The sequence below is a fragment of the Panthera uncia genome, chromosome C2 (assembly GCF_023721935.1).
Source record: "Panthera uncia isolate 11264 chromosome C2, Puncia_PCG_1.0, whole genome shotgun sequence".
Taxonomy (NCBI): Eukaryota; Metazoa; Chordata; class Mammalia; order Carnivora; family Felidae; genus Panthera; species Panthera uncia.
In genome coordinates, this window is record NC_064810.1 from 3,023,194 (window position 1) to 3,036,804 (window position 13,611).

Consider the following 13,611-nt stretch of genomic DNA (forward strand, 5'->3'; position numbering starts at 1 on the left):
TTTGTCATCGTCGCCCCTGCTGACAGTGAATGATTCCCTCCCTGGGAATATCACAAGGACTGTAGTCGCTGCCAGAATCCTTTGGCACAAAATTCCTCTGTGAGTCAGAGCCCGAGGCCATTAGTGAGAAAGGGACAGCTGCGGGCCGCACATCTGTGAGTCATTTGAAAATTTTATGAATAATAAAAACTATCCATTACACAGACTTATGCATTATATATTAACCCGATACCTCCACGATTGCCCTATCAGCGGTCTCCTCTGGCACGCACGTTGTTTTCTAACGACACTCTAGCTCCAATAATAAATTCAAATATCTAGAACGTTGCTCTCCAGTAACACGACATAAAATTCCCCACTCTGCATTGTCAACACTCCAAGAACAATAATAAGAATAAATACGGCAGTCACTGAACAGAGAAGGGAGACATGGAGACCCCCCAGAATGCTACGAGCATAGAAAGAGAATTATGGTTTTAGGTTAGATAACCAGGAGGCTGAAAAATTAAAAAAATAAAAAATAAAAAAACCCCAGAGAACATCGAAAGATGCTGAAAAATAAGCCTTGAAGATAGTTGAACCGCCAGGAGCCCCGTAAGCTGCCCCCTGAGTGTAGGTGACCTTGGTTTGGGACTGTGTGTCTGGTGATATCATCAGGATGCTTTAGAGGACCCAGCAGCACAGTGAAAGGACGGAGGGTGGAAACCGGAAGCCGCGGGAAAGAAAAGGAGCCCCTCTAAGTACCACTCGGGGCAGGCAGGGGCTCATTGTGTGTGGGGCGGTGGGGGGATCTCGTGGAGAGATCCCTCAGCCATGGGACCTGCTCGCGGGCCCTTCCGGTGTGTGGGTCTCCACCCCCCTCACCCCTGTGTCTGGGTCAGTTTTCAGGAATACCTTTTCCCCCATTTCTTTTTCTCATAAACTCTGTAGTTAACATTTTCTCCCTCGGAAAACAGCTTTTGGTGGTACAAAGCTTTGCCTACTTCCATGCATTAAACCTACATTTTTATTCTATACCAGAACATCCTTTTCTTTTCTGCTTTCTCCCTCATTCCGGCGGCAGTGACTTGCCATATGTTCCAAAGAAGATGGTGTTTTATTTTGGCTTCCCCTGGCTGGCTCAGAGCTGAGGAGGATATATTTTAAGCCCCACACTTAAAAATAAAAGGCTTGGCAAGGCTTCTGATGAACTAAAAACATCAAGATATACTTGTAACTTGGGCCCCGATTAGTTTAGATTTCGTAAGATTTCAAAACCAGTGCTTAGAAGAAAGAAAGAAAGGCTAGCGGGTGCCAGCATGGAGGGATTGGTCCTGCTCCTGGGGGGCAGGGCTGGTGTCCCGGGACACAGCATGGCCCTCAGCCACTTGGTGCCCTTGCCAAGGGGATCCAGGTGCCGTCAGGCCTCGACTGCCGAGGACAGTGCAGAGAAGCTTGCCCCTTCGATGCATTTGCAATCCGCTGGTTGCCTGTTTTAAACTTTTTTTTTTTTTTTTTTTTTTTTAAGTAAGCTCCAGGTCCAGCACAGAGCCCAATCGGGGCTCGAACTCAAGACCCCAAGATCAAGACCTGAGCTGAGATCAGGAGTCGGACGCTTATCCGACTGAGCCACCCAGGAGTCCCAGCTGGTTGCCTGTTTTAGACATAAGACTGGCATGGCTGTCCCTGGTTATGTTCTGTCCCCAATTTGTCCCATAGGCTACGTCCCCACTGGACTGGGGATCTAGCGGGTGGGGACAACAGAAGAGACATTTCAACCTCTTTGGGTAGGAAGAGCGGCTTCTTTGTGGAGCCCAAGAGCCCAGTTCTGGGCTGCCCATTCCACCCACAGTGGCCAAGGACGGCGGTCCATTGCCAACATTCCGGTTTCGTTCCCGGCCTGACTTCGGTGAATACTTGATTTGTAAGTGCCAAATCCCGTGTAAGCGATTTGAGAGGCTGCACGAGGCACACAGCACAGGTGGTTCGCAGGGGACGAGTCTGTGCCCCTCCTGCCCAGTGATGTTCCCGAGGGCCCGCCGCTCTCTCCCCAGCAGCCTACTCCCGCCGTGGGAGGCGGCCTTGACTTCTCACCCATCCGGAAGCCTACCTGGCTGTGTTGGCCCAGAGACGCACGAATTTCCAGGGCACCATGCAAAGAGGCAGCTCATGATGTTGGAGGAAGCGTCTGTCATGAAGGTACCGTGACCCCGCGGGGGGAGCTCTGTCTTCCCTGGTCTTAGGTACGCATTTCTGTTAAGAATAGGATGTGGTGTTACACCCCTGCGTCGGGGTGCCGCGCATCTGGGGCCGGGGCAGTGAGAGGAGCGGTCAGAGGCGGCTGGGGCTCTGGCACCTCGCGTTAGGGAGAAGGAGGGGGTCCTCAGACAGCAGAGCAGACAAGGAAGAACCCCCGAGGCCGCGGTGCCCTCGCGGTGCTGTCCGGCTATCACAGAACTCGACCAGTACTCGACATGTGCAGCAAGTGGGCTGGGAACGCCGGCCTCTTCTGCAAGTTTCACCACGAGGAAGCCCGTGACGAGCGCATGCGCCGGCCGGGTCTCAGCTGCACGTTCTCTGGGGTTTCGGGGAGACGGGCTGAAGTCCACGCTGACTTCTGACGGGTCGAGGGAACATCCTCAAGTAAGGAAACGTGCTGGAGACGACTGACCGTTTTGTGGGTTCTCCGGACTTGGGGGGAAAACACGGGCAGCGATTTTTGCCAACCGAGGACTGGATGCCACCAACCCACACTCGCTTTTTGGGTGGGCGATCTTGCCTGCTGTCACTTGTCAGTGGTGTCGCTCGCTCCTGCCTGCAGGTCCCGGTTAGACTTAGATCAACGTCATGGGGAGTGCGGTGCCTTTTAGTGTGTCGATGCACTTGGCCACCGCGAAGGCCAATCACTAAGTGGGGACACTTAACTCCTGCCCAGTGGGGGGGAGCTCCGATGGGGCCACAGGGACAAGCTTCAGGCCCCTCCCTGGGGACCCAGGGCCAGGTGGGGATCCAGCTAGGGATCCCCACTTGTGGTCACAAGGTGTCAAATTTGCAAAAGTGAGACATTTGAATACAATAGCTTCAGACCACAGCCTCTTTCCACCCCAGCTCGTCTCTCACAGGCGCTGGAGTGGCTGGGAGCAGGTCGGGACCCGCCCCAGGGTTACGCTTAGTTTGGGTTTGGTGGGATGTAGTTGGGGGTTCACAGTGACTTCCCTGGTCGGTGCCGTCTGGTGTGGACCGGCTTCCGGGCACACTCCTGCTTTCCACCGAGCGGAATCGCCAGGCACTCTGATGTGCAGGTGGCGACCAGAGGGGATCCCGTGGTATGGACACCATGAGATTGCGGACATTGCTGTGCTGATGTCACGTGGCCAGGGACGCGTGGCCTAGCTGTGAACGTGCGGTGTGGCCACAAACACGTGACGCGGCCAGGTCCGGAGGGGTTTGGCACTGAGTAGCTGCGGGTGAGGGCGGGTTTTGAAGTGCGTGGAACAGAAGCTACTGGGGGGGGGGGGGGGAATCCTTTCTTTCTTTTATTTATTTTGAGACAGCGACAGAGAGAGCGAGCTGGGGAGAGGCAGAGAGAGAGAGAAAGAGAGAGAGAGAGAGAATCCACTTGGGATTCTCTGCTGTCAGCGCAGGTCCCGATGCGCGGCTCGATCCCACGAGCTGGGAGATCGTGACCTGTGCTGAGACCGGAGTCGGACGCTTAACCGACTGAGCCACCCGGTGCCCTAGAAAATCCTTTCAATCAGGAAAACTCCCATCAGAGGATTCAGTTTCCATCCGTAACGGGACAGATGGAATTCTGTCGAGAGCGTCCTCCTCGCGTAGCAGAAGCAGCTAAACATGGGCCTTACTTTCCCCTTTTTGATAGGAGCATGTGAAATAAAGTTTATCAGCATTCACTACAAACAGCAGAGACATCTGTGTGTGGTCACACGTCTATGCATCCAAACCACCAAAAAACCAAATTTCAACCAACCGCGCAGGAGGAAAGATGGCATTATCTTCATAGCCAGCAAAATAGTGCTATGAAATTGTCATGAGAAGAAGCAGTCAAAAGTAGCAGCCCAAGGTTATTTTTTTATTAGCTGCCTGACACATAGAGGCGTGTCAAGTGGTTAATTAAAACATGTTATCTTTCTGGATTTTGTGAGGTTTATAGTATCCACCAACTTTTAAAATTTGTAAGCAATTTTTTTCATTCTCTATAATATCCACTTTCACGTTTGATTTTGAATTCTTTAAAAAAAAGTTTTTTTAATGTTTATTTTTGAGAGGGGAGGGAGGGGCAGAAAGAGGGGGACACAGAACCCGAAGCAGGCTCCAGGCTCTGAGCTGTCAGCACAGAGCCTGACACAGGGCTCAAACTCATGGACTGTGAGATCACGACCTGAGCCAAAGTCAAACGCTTTAACTGAGCCACCCAGGTGCCCCTTGATTTTGAATTAAGTCTACATTATTTTTATTAAAAGAGCTTGCCAAATTTCATAGCTTCAGGCCCCACGAAACCTGAATCCGTCCTCAAAAATTGGTTTATACTTTCTTTCCTTTTTTTTTTTCTGTTAATTTTCATTGAACCCCTCCTAGACTTAAATAATATTCATTCACGGATTTAGGAACTGAAAAAAAAAAAAATAGTTTCACTACACTTCACTAAGAAATTCATGTCCAGGGGCCCCTGGGTGGCTCAAAGTGTCCGACTTCAGCTCAGGTCATGATCTCTCGGTTTGTGAGTTCGAGCCCCGCGTCGGGCTCTGTGCTGACAACTCAGAGCCTGGAGCCTACTTTGCATTCTGTGTCTCCCTCTCTCTGTGTGCCCTTTCCCTGCTCACACTCTGTCTCTCAGAAATAAGCATTAAAAAAACTTAGAAATGCATGTCCAATAAAATTTACTTTTTAAGTTTAGAAGCGTTCATTAAGGGGTGCCTAGATGCCTCAGATGGTTAAGTGTGGGACTCCTGATTTTGGCTGAGGTCGTGATCTCACAGGTTTGTGAGATCAAGCCCCGAATTGGGCTCTATGCTCACAGCACGGAACCTTCTTCGGATTCTTGCTCTCCCTCTCTCTGCCCTTCTCCTACTCATGCTCTCTCTCTAAATAAACTTTAAAACTTCATTTTTTTTTTAATGTTTATTTTTGACAGAGAGACAGAGCATGAGCGGGGGAGGGACCCTCAAGCTGGGGTCAGGGTCCTATTAAGAGACTCCAGAGAACTCGCTCGCCCCCTCTCTGCAGTGTGAGGACACAGCGAGAAGGTGGCCATCGGCAAGCCAGGAAGAACCTCACCCGCTGCATCAGCCAGTACCTTGATCTTGGACGTCCGCCTCCGGAACCGAGAGATGGGACACTTCTGTTGTTTAAGCCCCCCCAGCTGTGGTGTTTTGTTATGGTGGCCGAGCTGCCTAACACAGAGCCCAAGCTTCAGGATTCAGCCCCCATCCTCGTTACGCGTCCCCTCTCAAACCGTGACCTCCAGCAAGGTCCTTGTCCGGGCCTTTGCGTGGACCCACCCACCCTGACACCTCGAAGACCACGCCGAGGGTCTCCCCACCATTGCCTTGTGCACCTGGGGACTTGCTGGTCACCTGGCGATCTCTGGGTTAAACATCTTGCCCCACGGAGCTCTCTCTGGTCAACACCCAGCCCCAAACAGCCCCTCTGCTACCAGACTCGGCACATCACCTTGCCAGGCCTTCCACGTGCCTCGTTCCCAAGGCTGGAAACTTGGGAGAGCTCGTCCGTCCCTACTGTCTCTGACCCCATGGCCCAGATGCAGGCCTGGCATATGGTGGGCATCTAGACCCGTGTTGATTATAGGCCCGCGAGAGTGACATTGCTCTGAAAGGAGCACCATTTTAACTGTTAACTTTTATACCCTAGTCTTTGTTCCAACTCCTTGCTGGAATAAAGGTAGGAGACGAGGGCGGGAGGAGGTAGAACCAAGGGTGGTGAGCACCTGAAACAGCCCTTGTTACTTTTGTTATTTGAGAGACAGAGAGTGTGCGAGCAGCAGGGAGAGGGACAGAGACAGAGAGAGAGGGAATCTTCAGCAAATTCCACACTCAGGGCAGATCTGGACACAGGGCTCGATCCCATGACCATGGATCATGATCCGAGCCAAAATCAAAGAGTTGGACACTCAACTCACTGAGCCACCCAGGTGCCCCTAGTCAGCCTTTTTATTTTTTTTTTTCAATTTTTTTTTTAACGTTTATTTATTTTTGAGATAGAGACAGAGCATGAACGGGGGAGGGTCAGAGAGAGAGGGAGACACAGAATCTGAAACAGGCTACAGGCTCTGAGCGGTCAGCACGGAGCCCGACGCGGGGCTCGAACCCACGGACCGTGAGATCATGACCTGAGCTGAAGTCGGACGCTTAACTGACTGAGCCACCCAGGCGCTCCATCAGCCTTTTTATTAAATGACCTATGGCAACCCCTTCAATCTGGGGCCCCTCAGGAAACCCTGCTCTCTGCCATTGCATAAGGCCCACAGCCAAGAGTAAGTTAAACATTTTTTCTTAATGTCTATTTATTTTTGAGAGAGCATGAGTGGGGCAGGGGTAGAGAGAGGGAGACCCAGACTCCAAAGCAGGCTCTCGGCTCTAAGCTGTCAGCACAGAGCCCGACGTGGGGCTCGAACCCACAAACCACGGGATTGTGACCTGAGCCGAAGTCACACGCTTAACTGACTGAGCCACCCAGAGACCCCCAGGTTTAACATTTTTTAAAGGGATGTAAAAGACAGAAAAAGACTGTTCAACGCTGCATGTGGCAAACCCTGAAATATTTCCTATCTGGCCCTTCGCAGGGAGTGTGTTAATGCTGCTTTAATGGAAGAAATGGCTTTGTACTGTTTATATGTCACACTTCATCCCCTAGGGCAAAGGAAGTTCTGTGGTGCTGGTGAACTCATTTTATAAACCTTCCATTGCTTCCTACGTGCAAGGTACGGGATGCTCCCAGAAGGCACTGGGTGCGAGTCCCGAGCCGATGGGCACTTTCTTGGGTCTCGGATGCCAGTTGAGATGGGTGGGAGGACTCCGACTGTTAAAACTCAAAGCACATACTTGGAGGAAGAATCAGAAAGGCCACACCGTAATTTGCTGGGTTTCAGTTATTAACCAGCTGCCAGTAAACATTAGGACAAGAATTCATAATAAGGACTGGACTTCTGCTTTGTGTATAATGCCCTCCAGTCTGAGGGTGTTTATTTGTTAACAGGTGTAAGAGAACAAATGTCTAGAAAGATGCCAGGGTTCAGGTGACAGGGAAAATACAAAAGGAAATGGGATAATTGCTTTAACTTGAACCTATTAAACTGGTTTAAAAACCTTGTGGAAATGGAAGCAATACCAATGTTTGTGAATCACGTGCGATTCATCAGACCGGTTTCTGGAAATCCATCTTAAGGAGACAATACGACACACGGCAGGAGTTACAGCCACCCAGATGTTTCTGGCAGTGCTAGGAGAGAGCATGGGGACGAGCTGGGGTCCCAAACCACACTCGGTGGAGAACCGCCCCCATCGGCTCGCAAGGGCTTTGGGGGTCAGAGAGAGAGGATAATTTAACAGGGCTGGTTCCCAGGGAAAACTTCATGCAGACGAAAATTTCTTCATCCAGATCGTTCCGTCGGGAGAATCCCCAGCCCCTGCGGCACGTGCGGGCAGGGAAACGCACCGTGGTTGTGCCCCCCCCACCCCCGTGCCCCACACCCCGCACAGGTTCTGCGGGCCACGGTTTGCAAAGCCAGGTATCTATCACACGGGCACAGCCGGCAGGAGAGAGAACTGTCTGCATGTCGTGGGGTGACCTCTCTGAAGCCACCACCACCGGGGAGGTGTGTGACACATCAGCGATGGCCGTGGCCCTAGGGGTTTTCCATTTTCTCCCTTTAGGTAATGTGGCTTTGGTACTTTTCTGATAAAACAATGCGATCAGAAGCTCGCGGAGTCGCCAAGCGTCTCCCCCGGCGGTAATAAACTCGGAGGCGGATGATGACAATACTAGGGTGACAGACACGTGGAAAAGAATTCCATGGTCCACACTGTGTGCTGTAGACTCAAGGCCAGGGACCAGAATGCAGATGAAGGGAGGTGATGCCCTGGGGTCTGGGCACAGGAACAAGGGCCATGTGAGAACAGAGCAAACCACGGCTGGGACACCAGCGGGTAGACAGACTTCTGCCCTGACAAACGGACGCACCTCCCACCTCTGCTCTCGTGGTCGGGCGTAACCTCACCTCCACTGGTCTCCGAGCAGACAGTTCACCTCGTCCCCGCAGGGTGCGAGTGCAAACACACAGCCTGACACACACCGCTTACGCCCCGAGGCGTGAGCAACGTTATCCCGAGCCCTGGCAGACCCAGAAACCCTTCGTAGCAGAGGAGTCCGGAGTCCGCCGCGGCCATCCGGGGGCGGAGCTGCTGATGGGCCCCACAAAACTTTAACCCCCCCCCCCCATCCCGCCTGAGTTTACATCAAACACCGAATTCTGGTGAACGAAAAGGATTCCATTCCTTCTCTAACGATAAAGTGCTAGAACCTAATGTTTTAGTCTCTTTGCAGAACAGGAGATAAAATCAGTGAAACCCTATCTTCGATGATCAGAAGCTAGGTCTACCAAATCAGAAGTCCTCAGCACACGTATGGGCACCTGGCTGGAAAGCAGACGGACGTTAAACTGACCAGGGACTCGGCACAGCGGACACGCTGATGGAAAGCCCCTACGGCTCTCTAATGCTACGATCTGTGCGGCGGACCCCAGCTTTATAAAGAGAGGAAAACCCCTTGCGCACAGACGTTTCTGGTGCCCGTCGAACCAATGGTCAGAGCAGGGTCGCTAGCTCAGCGTTCACCGTACGAGGGACACCGATCACACACGAGGCCTCACGACCGGGGCGGATTTTATTTCTGTAGCCCAGACAACGGGAAGTTACTCTCTGAAGGGGGCGCTCAGTGGCGAGGGGACTCCCGTCCTGACGAGGGCTGGGGCATCCTGAACTGGGACAGGTCCAGGTTGAGGTCTAAGAAGGTGTACGGGGTATAGTCGTGGTGCTGCAGGTTCTTGTAGGTGGCGTCGTCCAGTGGCTCGGAGGCGCTGGCGGCTTGAGCGGACTCTGTGGGGGGAAACGCAAGGCCCGTGAGAACGTGGGACGGGTGGCGTTCCCGCGGGGCTCAGCTCTCAGACACCGCGCGCCCCGCATCCTGAGATAAACTGTCTAACTAGGGAAGCCGGTGAAAGCCACAGGATCCTCAGACGCAAAATAAAGGAATCAGCCGAAGACGTACTCTAAACCTCGCAGCCGCGGCGGTGGGAGCCGCTGGTTCTTACGAGGCGTCTGAACAGCCTACTCTGTACGCTCCCCGGCCCGTGCCGCGCAGAGCTGTGAAAACGCCTACGACAAGGATGCAGGGACTTTCAGGACTTGAGGGTGCAAGAGAGACAAGCAGATCTACAGGAGTAGGAATAAACTATTTGCAGAAAAAAATTTTCAAAAGCAGAAGCCAGGTGAGCCCTCTAAGTCTCTGGATACACGAAACTAACTCTGTCTGAACAACGTAACAAAGTTAAGGGGAACTGGAAGTGAGATGCAAAGTTTTCAACTTTTTTTGAAAAAGCTGCTGGAATACTTTCGATTCAGGCTAAAACGTACAAGCTAAGTTGTATTTCTTGACGTGGAAAAAGGACATTGGGTGATCTAAAACTCAAAGTGCACAGCTGAAGCAAAAGAACGCAGCTCTCCTGCCCTGGGACGTCCGCGCAAGGGCACACGGCGGAGCCTGCCGGGAGGCCCCTGCACGGCTACCCAGGCTGCGCAGGAAATCACCTAAGCACACCTTCCACCATTTGAATTCACACCCAAAGCTCTGTCTGTCATGTCTTCGGCTGTGTTAAACAAAAACGAGGACTCATGCAGAGCTGACACCTTCCCGATCTCGAGCAGAGAGACTCCCCACGTGGTGCAGGCACAATGGCGGATGCAGGGAAGGTGTTAGCCGGAGGGAAACGTAGGCGCAGGGACCTCGGGGCAGGAACCCGAGCAGAGGACTGCTCAGCGACACCACACGGGGGCTGTGCTCCTGGGCGGCCTCCTTACCCCCCAAAGGGCAAAGGGAGTGCGAGAAAAACAACAATGGTTTGCTGTCGTCATCCTAAGTTTTGGTTTTCGTCTCCAATTTGTAGCATCAGGAACTGCATCCTCCAAGTCTGGACAAGGCTGGCACTTTGTGTATTAACGAAAGACGGAGAAAACGGAAGGAAGAAAACACACAAATTCTGTCAACGGAACGCAACCGATAACGATTAGCACATAATGGACATCAGGCAAAGGCGGAGGCTTTAGGAAGACTAAGGAGCAAGTAAGAAGGGGCCGGGTTTGTTAGCAACGCAGCATTTTACAGACACTCTGCGGGGCCCGGCTCTGAACCCGGGGACGGCCCTGCCGGCTTCGCCACGACTGCCTGCAGCATGTGCCTTCATAACGTTAGATGCACAAGTCGGGAGCATAATAGGAATAAAACCCTAAAAATCTGTGATAGCAAATAGCCCTTCATAAAAATTCAATATGGAAAAACAAAGCAGCCCATTGAGTTTTTGGGTAAATCAGAGAAGGAAACGTCACCCAGCGGAAAGAAGACTAAAGCCGCCCTGTGTCACTTACTGCAGGACTTCCCAAAATGCGGATTTCCCCTCCGGTCTAAGAAACCTAAAAGCAACACCCCTCGTATCCCCCCATACCCCACGCCAGGGGTAAGCACGGCTCTTCGCTGTGGGAGTGAATCAGGACCCCCTTCCCGCTGACCAGAGGCCCTGCGAGCCCATGGACACCTTCCAAAGCGAAGGGGGCCGTGAAACCACTAGAGCTGAAACATCACCCTGGCCGTGGGACAGCCAGGAGGGCCAAGCGCATGCTGTTTCACCACAAAATAAACAGGAAACGCCCCAGGGATGCCGCGCACAAGGCGTGGGTCCCTCAGGAGCCCGGCCCAGTCCTCTGCCCGCCGGAGGCCGCGCTGCAGGTGCCTGACTACCTGGACCCCTCCTCGGGGCGCACAGGCCTCCGAAGGCCCACCACCCGCCCGGGGAAAGCAGGGCTCTCGAGGGCGCAAGTGAAGGTATACCCTGGGTGCCGTCCGGCCCTCCTGGAGGGGCAGGGTCTTCCGCCATCCCGGCCCCGCCCTCAGGCTCTGGGCCCGAGGCCTTGTCCTGGAAATCGCCTTCGCTAGGAGCAGGAACCGGCTTCAAACTTCGGACTGGCGCCTGACCTTCCAGGGTCTCTCCCGCGGCCTTCAGGGCTCCCTCTATCACCTGCGCCCCCAAATTTACTTTGCTGAACAGGGGAAAAGCCACCTCCCCACCACGCTCCGCTGCGTGTCGGCCCCGGTGTCTCTCGCTGGCCTCAGGAGCGGCTGGCGGCGGTCTTGCTGTCCCGGTTCTTTCCCGCCACTGAACGGGCGCTGGGCCGCCGGCCGGCTGTGTAGACAATCCTGACTCTGTCTGAGCAGGCGGGACTTCTTCGACTTTGGGCAGCCTTTGGCCTTCTTTATCGGTTTCACTTGATCTAACGATTTTCTGGAATTGCTTTTCCTTGACGTTTTGTTTCATAAACTCTTTATCTGCTGGTGACTTGGGTGTTGTGGTTTTGCGTTTTGTGTCTTTTCTGTCCTCTGGAGGCTTGATGGTGCCCCCTTTCTTCTTGGCCGGACGGGGCCTCTCGGGAGGGGGGACATCTGGCTGCGAGCGGGGCTGCTCTTTGGCGGCTACTGCAACTCTGGGGGCTCCATCTTCGAGGCGGCGGGACGCCTGCGGTCTGGGAGGCCCTCCTCTGCCCCTGCTCGTCCCCTGGGGGTCAGCTGTGGAGCTCTCCCCCTCCCCCTCGGAGTCGGAATCGGAGGAGCTGGACGAAGAGGACGATGAAGATGAACCATCTCCCCTGCTCTCCCTAAGAGCTTTTGCATCCGTGCCCTGCTTCCTGAGTGGAGACGGAACTTTCTGAGGCGTCTCTACGACAGTCTTTTGCGACCGGAACTCTGGAGCCCCTTCGGCTGTGAATAGCATGCTGCCTTCGGGGCCGGGGCCGGGGCCAGCTACCAGCCCGCCCGGACTCACAACTGACGGGTGAGCACGGGGTGAAGACAAGTTTTTAGACAATTCGGCTGCTGTTGGGGTGGCTACGAGTTGGCCCCTCTCCTTTGGTTCCACTACATCTAGGAAATGGCATAAAGAGGAACGTTATTCTCAATATTTTGTACAACAATCCAAATTCATAAGTCACAGACGGCTCGTTAAATAAGAACTTGCTATTGTAATATCTTCAATGTAATCATCCTAAGGAATGTTCCATGGGAACTCACTCTTAGGTCAAAGTCAAGCCGCCTGAGAGAGAACAGTAAGAAATGTAGGTCATTCCTTTGCAGCTGAAAAATTAACAAGCAGCTGTTTTTACCAACAGGAGTAACAAACTTGTCTCCACTTCTCACAATGCCAAATTCTTTGATGCTCATTTTTAAACGACTACTTCACCCAAAGTTCAAATCGTTAAACCACAAAGATATTTTCCAACAACCACTGCAAGCTTTACAAATGTGTACTTTCTTAAATCTTTAAGAAAACTGATGCCTCTCGAATATTAAAAAAGTTATCCACGCTGGACGAACCTGAACTTTCTGAAAACCCAGAAAGCACAACTAGAGACAAGAACCTGGTTTGGGTTTGGGTCCGCACACACACGTGTTTCAGTGTTGCAGGGTACCGGGAAGAGGATAATGTCGTTCAAATCAAGGTGCCCTAAGGAGGAGAAAAGCCCTTCAAAATCAGAAGTCATTCGGGGATCTCCTCGGCCAAAGGCAAGTATTACATGACCAAAAGAATCTAAAATAAATTGATAACGAGATATATATACACGAACAACAGGTTTTAAGGTGTAAAAAAAGGAAAAGGGCTAAAAAAAACCTTTATATTTCATAGCATCAATTATTAAAAAAATAACATTGCACAGTAAGTTGGTTAGAACTAACTTCATTCAGTTTTCTCAGGTGGTAAACCCTTTCTAACCCTGCAGATTTAAAGAAAAATATAAGACAAGTTTTTATAAATTAAAATTACTTTCCAAATCTAAAGCCGAAATTACACACATTACAGACGAGCAAATTCTAAATGCAGAGACTTCACTTTCAAGTCTAGGGGGTCTGTCTACTTTATACTGAAAAGATCTGAATCCTGCTTCTCTCAGGTGGGAAAAAAAACGTATTCCTAAGATCACCATCTTACCCGTATCCAAAAAGGGTTCTAACTGGTTTCTGAGCTCAGGGACCTACCCATGATAGACTGACAGAAAATGACCCAAGAAACCCGAGGAAACACCAAAAATCAGAAATGGGCCGGAGAGGAAACCGGGCCGTGCGAAAGGGCTTGACCGGGCAGCCAGAGCAGAGGGGACTGTTTGCATCCGTCCCCTCCGCCCCCTCCGCCCCCTCCGCCCCCTCCACCCCCACCGCCCCCACCGCCCCCTCCGCCCCCTCCGCCCCCACCGCCCCCACCGCCCCCTCCGCCCCCACCGCCCCCTCCGCCCCCTCCGCCCCCACCGCCCCCTCCGCCCCCTCCGCCCCCTCCGCCCC

General features: G+C 52.6%; 1 protein-coding gene across 3 annotated transcripts in view; it reads right to left on the reverse strand.

Annotated features, from left to right (window-relative positions):
* Positions 1-8,880: 8,880 nt before the first annotated feature.
* Positions 8,881-13,611, reverse strand: part of NDUFV3 (NADH:ubiquinone oxidoreductase subunit V3) — a 12,590-nt gene continuing 7,859 nt past the window's right edge. For 2 of the 3 annotated variants that reach the window (XM_049627791.1, XM_049627792.1), the window contains exons 3-4: positions 11,116-12,201; positions 8,881-9,110 (exon numbers count right to left, since the gene is read on the reverse strand). In XM_049627791.1, coding sequence (XP_049483748.1) covers positions 8,947-9,110; positions 11,116-12,201 — 1,250 coding nt within the window. In that variant the 3' untranslated portion in view covers positions 8,881-8,946. The remainder of the gene's footprint in view (positions 9,111-11,115; positions 12,202-13,611) is intronic. The other variant, XM_049627793.1, reaches the window with a different exon arrangement.